The 14,862-nt window shown below is 49.4% G+C and overlaps 1 protein-coding gene across 1 annotated transcript in view; it reads right to left on the reverse strand.

The window, feature by feature from the left end:
• Nucleotides 1-3,364: 3,364 nt before the first annotated feature.
• LOC147120120 (uncharacterized) overlaps nucleotides 3,365-14,862 on the reverse strand; it is a 30,262-nt gene continuing 18,764 nt past the window's right edge. The window contains exon 4 of the mRNA XM_085984205.1: nucleotides 3,365-3,799. Within this exon, the coding sequence (XP_085840331.1) occupies nucleotides 3,365-3,799 (435 nt within the window). The remainder of the gene's footprint in view (nucleotides 3,800-14,862) is intronic.

Consider the following 14,862-nt stretch of genomic DNA (forward strand, 5'->3'; position numbering starts at 1 on the left):
AGTACAACTCCTCCATGCTAATCCCCAGTATGCGTATATTCAATATTCGGATGGGCGAGAGGATACGGTCTCTATTAAAGATCTTGCACCTGCTGGAGCTCGAAAAGAGTTCAACTCTGAGAGTAGAGTTTTCAATCGTGGTATTGGACCTTCAGAGACACAAACCCTCAGTGTGGAAAATACTGATGATTCTAGGAATTCAAATGAACCGGAGTTAGTACTCCAGGAGGAGCCTCAGCAAGAGTTACGTCATTCCCAGAGGATTATCAGACCTCCTGACAGACTGAATCTATAGCAGGGGGTGAATGTGATGAAATAACTCTGTGTTCTGGCATTTGTATTGTTGTTGTACTTGTTAATGTCTGGAATGTTCCACCGGTGTAACCACTAATGCTCCTCACTAGCCCCGCCCCTCTTCTGGAATGTTCTACCAAGGGCTGGGTCGGTGATGAATGATGGTTGCCCTGTGTTAACTTGATGCCATCTTCTTACTTAATAAAAGCCTTTAGTTTTAAGCTTTAACCTCATGGATTCAGGCAGTTATTTGGCACATCATGGCACCAAATGTTAAGCCACCTCCGTTCTCCTCTGGTTCACAACAACACGTTTCAAGTAAGCATGAGACTTCGTAGTGGAGTATACGCCACAGATTTCATTGATACACAAAAAGGTGATTGACCTTTAACTGTATACAGAGAGTGACTTTACTGGTTTCTGTATCTTTCGAGTACACTCTGATAAACTGTTGAAAACCATGCTCATTTATACACCATATATATTTTGACTACATCAAAGGAAATGTCAAAATGACGTATCTATTTCCCAAATCCTCTGAAAATAGACTATCAATGTAAACAGTTTGCAATTTTTTACCTCAGAACCATTTCCTTTACACAAAGCTTCCTTTATCTACTGTTATCTTTAGCAAAAGGATCGCTACTCCTGTTTTATTACCCCACACTTATTTCCTTACAAAAGCACTTTACATATCAGAAGACAAACCATGTGGGCAGGAAACAGTGATTCTAAATGCTAATCAAGCTCTGCCATTAAATTCCCAGATTTTCCAACCACTTTCCAACACCCCCGCTCCCTGCCCACCTCCAAATTAAAATTACGGCCAATGTCTCTGGATGATGTTGCAGGGACAACATGTAGATCAGGAAGAGGGAATGGCAAAGGATGGATCCTTGCGGGACTTTGGAAGTGTCAGGGTGGGAAGAGAGGCCATTGCAAGAGATGCACTGGCTATGGATAAGCAAGAGTGGAACCAAGTGAAGGGAGTCATACTGAGCTGGACCATGAACATAGGCTTTGTAGAAGCCTCACAGATATGTCAAAGGTTGCAGAGAGGTTGAAGAGGACAAGAAGAGATAATGCACCACAACACAGTTACAGAGAATGTCGTTTGTGACTTTGATCATGGACATTTCAGTGTCATGTGAGGGATGGAAACCTGATTGGAGAGATTTAAACTGAGTGTTGCAGGAGAGATGGGTGCAAATCTGCGAGGTGACAACACTTTCAAGGACTTTGGAGAGTAAGCAAAGGTTGAAGGCAGTAATTCACAAGGGCAGTGGTTGAGGGTGGGTTTTTGAAGAGGGAGAGATGACTGTGGTTTTGAAAGGGAGGGGGACAGTATCTGTCTGCTAGCATGGGGTGAGGAAAGGAAGTTTAGCAATAATGGGGCCAAGCAAACAAGTGGTTTGTCCCATGGATGAGTTAAGTTCAAAGAAGACATGAAGAAGATGGGAAAAAAGCTAGAGAGAGATGTGAAATCACAGCTAGGGTTGGGGGAGCTGGGGGAATGGTTTTCCAGGTGCACAAGGGGAAGAGGGCAAGCAACAAAGATAGCTCTATCTCTTTCTTGATGATAAAGAAATTCGTGAGTTCCTTGCAGTTGTTGTTAGAGGTGGGGGTGGAGGGGCAGGGGAGAGGGATTTAAGGAGGTGGTTGATAGTAGAGAAAATGGGCCTGGGTTGTCTTTGCTCTCTGGGGTAATCCTGGAGTAATCAACAGTTTTGGCAGAGGAGAACCAGGCCTGAGAGTGCTTGATGTAGTCCAGCCAGATTGGGCAAGAGATGACTAAGCCAGTAGTGTGGCAGGTATGTTCAACTTGCGTATCTTGACTTGGGACCAGAAATGGGGGCAGTACTGGAGGAACAACAAGAATGGGAGACAGTAAAGGGAATGAAGGTGGTGGTGAGGGAATAGTTGAACAAGTCAACAGCTGTAGAGTATATTTCGATCCTGAAGCTAGGTGGTTGGGAGTTTGAGAGTGCCTTGGGTAAGTCACTTGGGGAACAATTGTTTTCCAGACGTGAATGTTGTGTTGGAAAATGGTAGGGGGGTGTGGGTGTGAGGGCAGCCTCATCAGTCACTGAGACCATGGGACTAGAAAGGCCATGGGGGATCTAGGGGTGACATGAATAAGAGTAAGAGAGTTTCTATGGAGGGAAAGATTTATGAAGGACAGGAGGACAGAGAATTTGGAGGGGAGAGGTGATGGAAAACTGAAATGAAGATTCAAGTTACTGAGGATGAAAAATAATTCAGTGCAGAGGATATAGGAGGATATCAGAGAGAATGTCAGGGAGAAACACAGGGTGAGTTTTGAGGGGTGGGAGACAATGAGGTTTATAAAGGACAGGCAAGGGAGAGGAACCGAGCAAGATGCTTAAGAGGTTATGCTAGAGGATTAGGGGGAGAAGCTGAGCTATGAGTTGATGATGAGCGCCACTCTGCCAATGGTTTAGGTGGGGTAGGAAGTGGAAGGTATAGCCAGATAGGAAAGTTTCAGTAAGGAGCAAAGTGTCACCAACTATGCATCAAGTTTCAATCCAAGCCAGGATACCAATAATGTCATGGATGGCAAGAGTCTCAGAGGGAAATATGGAGAGGGGCAATAATGTTGTTCTGGAGCAGAGTCCAAGGGTGGGTGAGCAGGATGGGAAGGAAGCTTAGCCTCCACCAGGTAGGCTGGGTGGGACGATCAGCAGAAGAGGATGATGGGATAGTTTGTAGTACTGCTCATAAGGAGACCGCACAATAGCTATAATGGACCCATTGGAGAATGCTGAGGGAGGCTCCTGGGATAACCATGGGCTCATTCAAGGGGAAATTCAAGCCTGGGATGGAAGCCGGAAAGAAAGAAGGAAGAGGGATAGCATTAGGATAGGGAGCAAAGTACCTCAGAGGGAAGAGATGAAAGGTGGCATCATAGCCAGGCGACGGGAAGGATGTACCTGCCGGGATTGTGACATAATATGTGTGTTTTCTCCAGGAAGTGATCTCAAAATTATATATTATTCCATTTAGCATTAAATTCAACCAAACACCTGTGAATTATGTCCCAGCTGTTTGCCTATGATGATCCACCATTTTCATCTGATGATCCACTATTTTCATCTGATGATCTGCTGTTTTCCTCTGATGATGAATTTGGTGTTGGTGTTGTTGATGTTGGCACTGGTGATGTTGATGTTGGTGTTGGTGTTGGTGTTGCTGTTGAAGTTGACATTGGCATTGTTGATGTTGACATTTGTGTTGTTGATGTTGGCACCGGTGATGTCGATGTTGGCACTGATGATGTCGATGTTGGCACTGATGATGTCGATGTTGGCACTGATGGTGTTGGTGTTGGCGTTGAAGTTGACATTGGCATTGTTGATGTTGCCGTTGTTAGTTCACTGGTTACAGTGGCTGTGGTTGTTGTCAAGTTGTTCCTATTGCATTGTATCACAACACTTGTGATCACATCAGCTCTTAATGTGATCTGGCTCGTGCAAGTAGCAGTCACCTACAGATATAAAGCATGGTATATTAATTCAGTAGCAGCTTTCCAAACCAGTGCAGATTTTGTAATCGTGAGTGAACATTAACAGCAGAATATTGACCTGATGATTACAGGTGTGGGTAGATTTTGACTTTGTACGATAGTGTAAAATGGGTGATAGCAAATTCGCAACCTGTTTTACATCTCATCGGGAGAGATGTAAAATGGGCTACCGATTCACTATCACCCATTTTATACTATCGCACTAAGTCAAAATCTACCCAAGGGGCTTTATTATCACAGGTCATTGCTTTATCATCAACGACAATAACGTGCACTTATTTAGCATCATTAAAGTAAAAAAGCATGTCAATGTGCTTCACAGAGCAGTGTAGGGAAAATGGCTGCTGAGCCAGGAAGTGAGAGTTTAGCCAGGGTGAATAAAAGCTTTGTAAAAAAAAAAGGGTTTTGAAAAGGTTTTAGGAAGTGGAGAAGCAGGAATGTTTAGGCGGTAGGACCCAGGCAGCTGAAGACTCTGGGCAAAGGGAGAGTGGAGGTACAAAAGCTAAGAGTCAGAGGGAATGGAATGCTCAGTGGGGAAATAGGGATGGGGGAGATTGCAGACAGAGGGGGATGGTTATGGATGGAGGAAGATGAGAGGCCAAAAATGAAAGCATTAGAGCAAATAAGACTGGAGGTAACAGAAGGTGGAAAGGAGTTGGGGGGGCAAATAGTGGGATATCATTACACAGGAGGGGGGCAGACAGTCGGATACCGTTACACGGGAGGGGAGCAGATAGTGGGATATCATTACATGGGAGGGGGTCAGACAGTGGGATATCATTACACAGGAGGGGGGCAGATAGTGGGATATCATTACACGGGAGGGGGGCAGACAGTGGGATATCATTACATGGGAGGGGGGCAGATAGTGGGATATCATTACATGGGAGGGGAGCAGACAGTGGGATATCATTACACAGGAGGGGAGCAGAAAGTGGGATATCATTACATGGGAGGGGAGCAGACAGTGGGATATCATTACATGGGAGGGGAGCAGATAGTGGGATATCATTACACAGGAGGGGGGCAGATAGTGGGATATCATTACAAAGGAGGGGGGCAGATAGTGGGATATCATTACACGGGAGGGGGCAGATAGTGGGATATCATTACATCGGAGGGGGCAGATAGTGGGATATCATTACACGGGAGGGGAGCAGATAGTGGGATATCATTACATGGGAGGGGGCAGATAGTGGGATATCATTACATGGGAGGGGGGCAGACAGTGGGATATCATTACACGGGAGGGGGGCAGACAGTGGGATATCACTAGATGGGAGGGGGGCAGACAGTGGGATATCATTAGTTGGGAGGGGGGCAGACAGTGGGATATCATTACACGGGAGGGGGCAGACAGTGGGATATCATTAGATGGGAGGGGGGCAGATAGCGGGATATCATTACACAGGAGGGGGGCAGACAGTGGGATATCATTACACAGGAGGGGGGCAGACAGTGGGATACCGTTACACGGGAGGGGAGCAGATAGTGGGATATCATTACATGGGAGGGGAGCAGACAGTGGGATATCATTACATGGGAGGGGAGCAGACAGTGGGATATCATTACACAGGAGGGAGGCAGATAGTGGGATATCATTACACAGGAGGGGGGCAGACAGTGGGATATCATTACATGGGGGGGGCAGATAGTGGGATATCATTACACGGGAGGGCAGCAGATAGTGGGATATCATTACATGGGAGGGGGCAGACAGTGGGATATCATTACATGGGAGGGGAGCAGACAGTGGGATATCATTACATGGGAGGGGGTCAGACAGTGGGATATCATTACATGGGAGGGGGGCAGACAGTGGGATATCATTACACAGGAGGGGGGCAGACAGTGGGATATCATTACACGGGAGGGGGGCAGATAGTGGGATATCATTACACGGGAGGGCAGCAGATAGTGGGATATCATTACATGGGAGGGGGCAGACAGTGGGATATCATTACATGGGAGGGGAGCAGACAGTGGGATATCATTACATGGGAGGGGAGAAGATAGTGGGATATCATTACATGGGAGGGGAGCAGATAGTGGGATATCATTACATGGGAGGGGAGCAGATAGTGGGATATCATTACATGGGAGGGGGGCAGATAGTGGGATATCATTACATGGGAGGGGGCAGATAGTGGGATATCATTACACGGGAGGGGAGCAGATAGTGGGATATCATTACATGGGAGGGGAGCAGACAGTGGGATATCATTACACAGGAGGGGAGCAGACAGTGGGATATCATTACACGGGAGGGGAGCAGATAGTGGGATATCATTACACGGGAGGGGAGCAGATAGTGGGATATCATTACATGGGAGGGGGGCAGATAGTGCGATATCATTACATGGGAGGGGAGCAGATAGTGGGATATCATTACACGGGAGGGGAGCAGATAGTGGGATATCATTACATGGGAGGGGAGCAGATAGTGGGATATCATTACACGGGAGGGGGGCAGACAGTGGGATATCATTACATGGGAGGGGAGCAGATAGTGGGATATCATTACACGGGAGGGGAGCAGATAGTGGGATGTCATTACATGGGAGGGGAGCAGATAGTGGGATATCATTACACGGGAGGGGAGCAGATAGTGGGATATCATTACACGGGAGGGGGCAGATAGTGGGATATCATTACACGGAAGGGGGGCAGATAGTGGGATATCATTACACGGGAGGGGAGCAGATAGTGGGATATCATTACACGGGAGGGGAGCAGATAGTGGGATATCATTACATGGGAGGGGAGCAGACAGTGGGGTATCATTACATGGGAGGGGCAGATAGTGGGATATCATTACACGGGAGGGGGCAGACAGTGGGATATCATTACACGGGAGGGGAGCAGACAGTGGGATATCATTACATGGGAGGGGAGCAGATAGTGTGATATCATTACATGGGAGGGGAGCAGATAGTGGGATATCATTACACGGGAGGGGAGCAGATAGTGGGATATCATTACACGGGAGGGGGGCAGATAGTGGGATATCATTACATGGGAGGGGGCAGATAGTGGGATATCATTACATGGGAGGGGAGCAGATAGTGGTATATCATTACATGGGAGGGGAGCAGATAGTGGGATATCATTACACGGGAGGGGAGCAGATAGTGGGATATCATTACACGGGAGGGGAGCAGACAGTGGGATATCATTACATGGGAGGGGAGCAGACAGTGGGATATCATTACATGGGAGGGGAGCAGATAGTGGGATATCATTACATGGGAGGGGAGAAGATAGTGGGATATCATTACATGGGAGGGGGCAGACAGTGGGATATCATTACATGGGAGGGGAGAAGATAGTGGGATATCATTACATGGGAGGGGAGCAGACAGTGGGATATCATTACATGGGAGGGGAGAAGATAGTGGGATATCATTACACGGGAGGGGAGCAGATAGTGGGATATCATTACATGGGAGGGGAGCAGACAGTGGGATATCATTACACGGGAGGGGAGCAGATAGTGGGATATCATTACATGGGAGGGGGCAGATAGTGGGATATCATTACATGGGAGGGGGCAGATAGTGGGATATCATTACACGGGAGGGGGCAGATAGTGGGATATCATTACATGGGAGGGGGGCAGATAGTGGGATATCATTACATGGGAGGGGAGCAGATAGTGGGATATCATTACATGGGAGGGGAGAAGATAGTGGGATATCATTACATGGGAGGGGGGCAGACAGTGGGATATCATTACATGGGAGGGGAGAAGATAGTGGGATATCATTACATGGGAGGGGAGCAGACAGTGGGATATCATTACATGGGAGGGGAGAAGATAGTGGGATATCATTACACGGGAGGGGAGCAGATAGTGGGATATCATTACATGGGAGGGGAGCAGACAGTGCGATATCATTACACGGGAGGGGAGCAGATAGTGGGATATCATTACATGGGAGGGGGGCAGATAGTGGGATATCATTACATGGGAGGGGGGCAGATAGTGGGATATCATTACATGGGAGGGGAGCAGATAGTGGGATATCATTACACGGGAGGGGAGCAGATAGTGGGATATCATTACACAGGAGGGGGCAGACAGTGGGATATCATTACACGGGAGGGGAGCAGACAGTGGGATATCATTACACGGGAGGGGAGCAGATAGTGGGATATCATTACACGGGAGGGGGCAGATAGTGGGATATCATTACACGGGAGGGGGGCAGATAGTGGGATATCATTACACGGGAGGGGAGCAGATAGTGGGATATCATTACACGGGAGGGGAGCAGATAGTGGGATATCATTACATGGGAGGGGAGCAGACAGTGGGATATCATTACACGGGAGGGGAGCAGATAGTGGGATATCATTACATGGGAGGGGGGCAGATAGTGGGATATCATTACATGGGAGGGGGGCAGATAGTGGGATATCATTACATGGGAGGGGAGCAGATAGTGGGATATCATTACACGGGAGGGGAGCAGATAGTGGGATATCATTACACAGGAGGGGGCAGACAGTGGGATATCATTACACGGGAGGGGAGCAGACAGTGGGATATCATTACACGGGAGGGGAGCAGATAGTGGGATATCATTACACGGGAGGGGGCAGATAGTGGGATATCATTACACGGGAGGGGGGCAGATAGTGGGATATCATTACACGGGGGGAGCAGATAGTGGGATATCATTACACGGGGGGAGCAGATAGTGGGATATCATTACACGGGAGGGGAGCAGATAGTGGGATATCATTACATGGGAGGGGAGCAGACAGTGGGATATCATTACATGGGAGGGGCAGATAGTGGGATATCATTACATGGGAGGGGGCAGACAGTGGGATATCATTACACGGGAGGGGAGCAGACAGTGGGATATCATTACATGGGAGGGGAGCAGATAGTGGGATATCATTACATGGGAGGGGAGCAGATAGTGGGATATCATTACACGGGAGGGGAGCAGATAGTGGGATATCATTACACGGGAGGGGGGCAGATAGTGGGATATCATTACATGGGAGGGGGCAGATAGTGGGATATCATTACATGGGAGGGGAGCAGATAGTGGTATATCATTACATGGGAGGGGAGCAGATAGTGGGATATCATTACACGGGAGGGGAGCAGATAGTGGGATATCATTACACGGGAGGGGAGCAGACAGTGGGATATCATTACATGGGAGGGGAGCAGATAGTGGGATATCATTACATGGGAGGGGAGCAGATAGTGGGATATCATTACATGGGAGGGGAGAAGATAGTGGGATATCATTACATGGGAGGGGGGCAGACAGTGGGATATCATTACATGGGAGGGGAGAAGATAGTGGGATATCATTACATGGGAGGGGAGCAGACAGTGGGATATCATTACATGGGAGGGGAGAAGTTAGTGGGATATCATTACACGGGAGGGGAGCAGATAGTGGGATATCATTACATGGGAGGGGAGCAGACAGTGGGATATCATTACACGGGAGGGGAGCAGATGGTGGGATATCATTACATGGGAGGGGGGCAGATAGTGGGATATCATTACATGGGAGGGGGCAGATAGTGGGATATCATTACACGGGAGGGGGGCAGATAGTGGGATATCATTACATGGGAGGGGGGCAGATAGTGGGATATCATTACATGGGAGGGGAGCAGATAGTGGGATATCATTACATGGGAGGGGAGAAGATAGTGGGATATCATTACATGGGAGGGGGCAGACAGTGGGATATCATTACATGGGAGGGGAGAAGATAGTGGGATATCATTACATGGGAGGGGAGCAGACAGTGGGATATCATTACATGGGAGGGGAGAAGATAGTGGGATATCATTACACGGGAGGGGAGCAGATAGTGGGATATCATTACATGGGAGGGGAGCAGACAGTGGGATATCATTACACGGGAGGGGAGCAGATAGTGGGATATCATTACATGGGAGGGGGCAGATAGTGGGATATCATTACATGGGAGGGGGCAGATAGTGGGATATCATTACACGGGAGGGGGCAGATAGTGGGATATCATTACATGGGAGGGGGGCAGATAGTGGGATATCATTACATGGGAGGGGAGCAGATAGTGGGATATCATTACATGGGAGGGGAGAAGATAGTGGGATATCATTACATGGGAGGGGGGCAGACAGTGGGATATCATTACATGGGAGGGGAGAAGATAGTGGGATATCATTACATGGGAGGGGAGCAGACAGTGGGATATCATTACATGGGAGGGGAGAAGATAGTGGGATATCATTACACGGGAGGGGAGCAGATAGTGGGATATCATTACATGGGAGGGGAGCAGACAGTGCGATATCATTACACGGGAGGGGAGCAGATAGTGGGATATCATTACATGGGAGGGGGGCAGATAGTGGGATATCATTACATGGGAGGGGGGCAGATAGTGGGATATCATTACATGGGAGGGGAGCAGATAGTGGGATATCATTACACGGGAGGGGAGCAGATAGTGGGATATCATTACACAGGAGGGGGCAGACAGTGGGATATCATTACACGGGAGGGGAGCAGACAGTGGGATATCATTACACGGGAGGGGAGCAGATAGTGGGATATCATTACACGGGAGGGGGCAGATAGTGGGATATCATTACACGGGAGGGGGGCAGATAGTGGGATATCATTACACGGGAGGGGAGCAGATAGTGGGATATCATTACACGGGAGGGGAGCAGATAGTGGGATATCATTACATGGGAGGGGAGCAGACAGTGGGATATCATTACACGGGAGGGGAGCAGATAGTGGGATATCATTACACGGGAGGGGAGCAGATAGTGGGATATCATTACATGGGAGGGGAGCAGACAGTGCGATATCATTACACGGGAGGGGAGCAGATAGTGGGATATCATTACATGGGAGGGGGGCAGATAGTGGGATATCATTACATGGGAGGGGGGCAGATAGTGGGATATCATTACATGGGAGGGGAGCAGATAGTGGGATATCATTACACGGGAGGGGAGCAGATAGTGGGATATCATTACACAGGAGGGGGCAGACAGTGGGATATCATTACACGGGAGGGGAGCAGACAGTGGGATATCATTACACGGGAGGGGAGCAGATAGTGGGATATCATTACACGGGAGGGGGCAGATAGTGGGATATCATTACACGGGAGGGGGGCAGATAGTGGGATATCATTACACGGGAGGGGAGCAGATAGTGGGATATCATTACACGGGAGGGGAGCAGATAGTGGGATATCATTACATGGGAGGGGAGCAGACAGTGGGATATCATTACACGGGAGGGGAGCAGATAGTGGGATATCATTACATGGGAGGGGGGCAGATAGTGGGATATCATTACATGGGAGGGGGGCAGATAGTGGGATATCATTACATGGGAGGGGAGCAGATAGTGGGATATCATTACACGGGAGGGGAGCAGATAGTGGGATATCATTACACAGGAGGGGGCAGACAGTGGGATATCATTACACGGGAGGGGAGCAGACAGTGGGATATCATTACACGGGAGGGGAGCAGATAGTGGGATATCATTACACGGGAGGGGGCAGATAGTGGGATATCATTACACGGGAGGGGGGCAGATAGTGGGATATCATTACACGGGGGGAGCAGATAGTGGGATATCATTACACGGGGGGAGCAGATAGTGGGATATCATTACACGGGAGGGGAGCAGATAGTGGGATATCATTACATGGGAGGGGAGCAGACAGTGGGATATCATTACATGGGAGGGGCAGATAGTGGGATATCATTACATGGGAGGGGGCAGACAGTGGGATATCATTACACGGGAGGGGAGCAGACAGTGGGATATCATTACATGGGAGGGGAGCAGATAGTGGGATATCATTACATGGGAGGGGAGCAGATAGTGGGATATCATTACACGGGAGGGGAGCAGATAGTGGGATATCATTACATGGGAGGGGAGAAGATAGTGGGATATCATTACATGGGAGGGGGGCAGACAGTGGGATATCATTACATGGGAGGGGAGAAGATAGTGGGATATCATTACATGGGAGGGGAGCAGACAGTGGGATATCATTACATGGGAGGGGAGAAGATAGTGGGATATCATTACACGGGAGGGGAGCAGATAGTGGGATATCATTACATGGGAGGGGAGCAGACAGTGGGATATCATTACACGGGAGGGGAGCAGATAGTGGGATATCATTACATGGGAGGGGGGCAGATAGTGGGATATCATTACATGGGAGGGGGGCAGATAGTGGGATATCATTACACGGGAGGGGAGCAGATAGTGGGATATCATTACACGGGAGGGGAGCAGATAGTGGGATATCATTACACAGGAGGGGGCAGACAGTGGGATATCATTACACGGGAGGGGAGCAGACAGTGGGATATCATTACACGGGAGGGGAGCAGATAGTGGGATATCATTACATGGGAGGGGAGCAGATAGTGGGATATCATTACATGGGAGGGGGGCAGATAGTGGGATATCATTACACAGGAGGGGAGCAGATAGTGGGATATCATTACACGGGAGGGGAGCAGACAGTGGGATATCATTACATGGGAGGAGGGCAGATAGTGGGATATCATTACATGGGAGGGGAGCAGATAGTGGGATATCATTACATGGGAGGGGGGCAGATAGTGGGATATCATTACATGGGAGGGGAGCAGATAGTGGGATATCATTACATGGGAGGGGAGCAGATAGTGGGATATCATTACATGGGAGGGGGGCAGACAGTGGGATATCATTACATGGGTGGGGGGCAGACAGTGGGATATCATTACACGGGAGGGGAGCAGATAGTGGGATATCATTACACAGGAGGGGGGCAGACAGTGGGATATCATTACATGGGAGGGGAGCAGATAGTGGGATATCATTACACGGGAGAGGGGCAGATAGTGGGATATCATTACACGGGAGGGGAGCAGATAGTGGGATATCATTACACAGGAGGGGGGCAGACAGTGGGATATCATTACACGGGAGGGGAGCAGATTGTGGGATATCATTACACGGGAGGGGAGCAGATAGTGGGATATCATTACACGGGAGGGGAGCAGATAGTGGGATATCATTTCACGGGAGGGGGGCAGATAGTGGGATATCATTACACGGGAGGGGGGCAGATAGTGGGATATCATTACACGGGAGGGGAGCAGATAGTGGGATATCATTACATGGGAGGGGAGCAGATAGTGGGATATCTTTACATGGGAGGGGGGCAGACAGTGGGATATCATTACACGGGAGGGGAGCAGATAGTGGGATATCATTACATGGGAGGGGGGCAGATAGTGGGATATCATTACACGGGAGGGGAGCAGATAGTGGGATATCATTACACAGGAGGGACGACGACAGAAGGACATCATTATACGGGAGGGGGGACAAACAGATGGACATTATTACACAGGAGGGGGGACAGACAGTGGGAGCGGAGAGAGCGAGCCTGAGGGGAAACAGTGCGAGAGGACAAAGTTAGAGTCAGAGCGTGAGCTGAACACGGAAAACTGAAAAAGAAATGTAAAAGGGACGTCACTGCCGCGGAGGGAGCGGTTTGGTGGGTAACAGATAAGTGTTAGTTTGTTTTATTAAATTGTTCATTTTTTCACTGTTGAAATTCACTTGATGGTAGTTTCCTTTGTGCTTTCGATTTATAGATATGGGGGGAATTTTAACCCCAAAAAACAGTTGGGTTGGGGTCAGGTGGGAAGGTGAGGCGTTAAAAAACTGAATCCCAACCAGAACCCACCTCCAATCCGCCAACTTCCGGTTTTAACGGAGGAGGGACAGCCAACCGCTCCCGGGAGGCGGGTCACCCATTTAAATATTATACTGAGGCTGGCATGCCTCAGATTTAACCATCATTTCAAATTTAACTTTGGCTGGTTGGGTTTCTCAGGCCTTGGGGAATCTGCCAGCTAAAGTAAGGCGAGGGCTGCTGGATCCAGGAGGTAATTGCCTTTACACTTAGCTCCTGGATCCAGCGTCCCTGCCTCACCCAGCCCCCATGATCGGACAACTCCCACGAGGCCTCTGACCCTCCCGACGAGACCTCTGACCAACGTCCCCGCTGAGCTGCAGGGCCGTGCAGCTGTCTGCAGATCCGGCCCAGGCCCCTTACCAGCTTTAGAAAGGTTTTTGAATGAGTCGTGTAGCCCACTATAGAGATCGTGCACCCACAAAGGAAATTAGGGGGAACATTGCCTTCGATCACCCCCCTTGCCCCTGATCACTGACCCTACGTCCCCCTCCTCCCAGCCCCGATCCTCCGACCACAATTCTGCCCCCTCCCAATGCTCCTCCGGCCCCGAACCTTTGACCCCAATCCTCCCCCCTCCCAATGCTTCTCCGGCCCCAATCCTCCGGCTCCAATCCTCTGGCCCCAATCACGCACCCCCCCCGCCCCCACGAAGCTCCTCCGGCCAAATCCACCAGCCCCGATCCTTCTCCAGCCCCCAACCACCCCCCACCTGATCTGGGGGTGCTAACGAGTGGCGCAAACCAACCCAATTTTTCCCCCTTAGGGCTTTATAGGTCAGTGCCTTAGACATCAGTGTCTTAGGTTTTTAGAGTTCAGTGTCAAGTGTTTTAGTGGTCAGGGCCTCAGTGATTTAGAGGTCAGTGGAGTGACTACCATGGCAGGCAAACGGGTCCCAATGCATGCACATCCTGTTCTTTGTGGGAACTCCTGAACACTTCATGCATCCTGGCTAACCATGTGTGCAGGAAATGTAGCCAGTTGCTCGAGCTCAAGCTCCCAGCGCAGGAATTCCCCAAGCCAGTGGCTCTCACTAACCAGTTGTCAGTGATGTGCCTCAATAATTCCGAGACTCGAAGGTAGCAGAACAAAACAAGGCTTTTATTAACTTAGAACGAAACACATAAGCGAGAGAGATGTCGTCCTTCTGGAGACTGGGGCTAGACTGAAGCTAGCTTACAAACGGGGCCAGGTATGGGCGGAGCCCTACACACAGCACATTCCAGCACATTCCAGTATACAATACAGCACATTCCA

This window comes from Somniosus microcephalus, chromosome 4 (assembly GCF_052327205.1).
Source record: "Somniosus microcephalus isolate GS21.2 chromosome 4, FLI_Smic_1.0, whole genome shotgun sequence".
NCBI classification, from domain to species: Eukaryota; Metazoa; Chordata; class Chondrichthyes; order Squaliformes; family Somniosidae; genus Somniosus; species Somniosus microcephalus.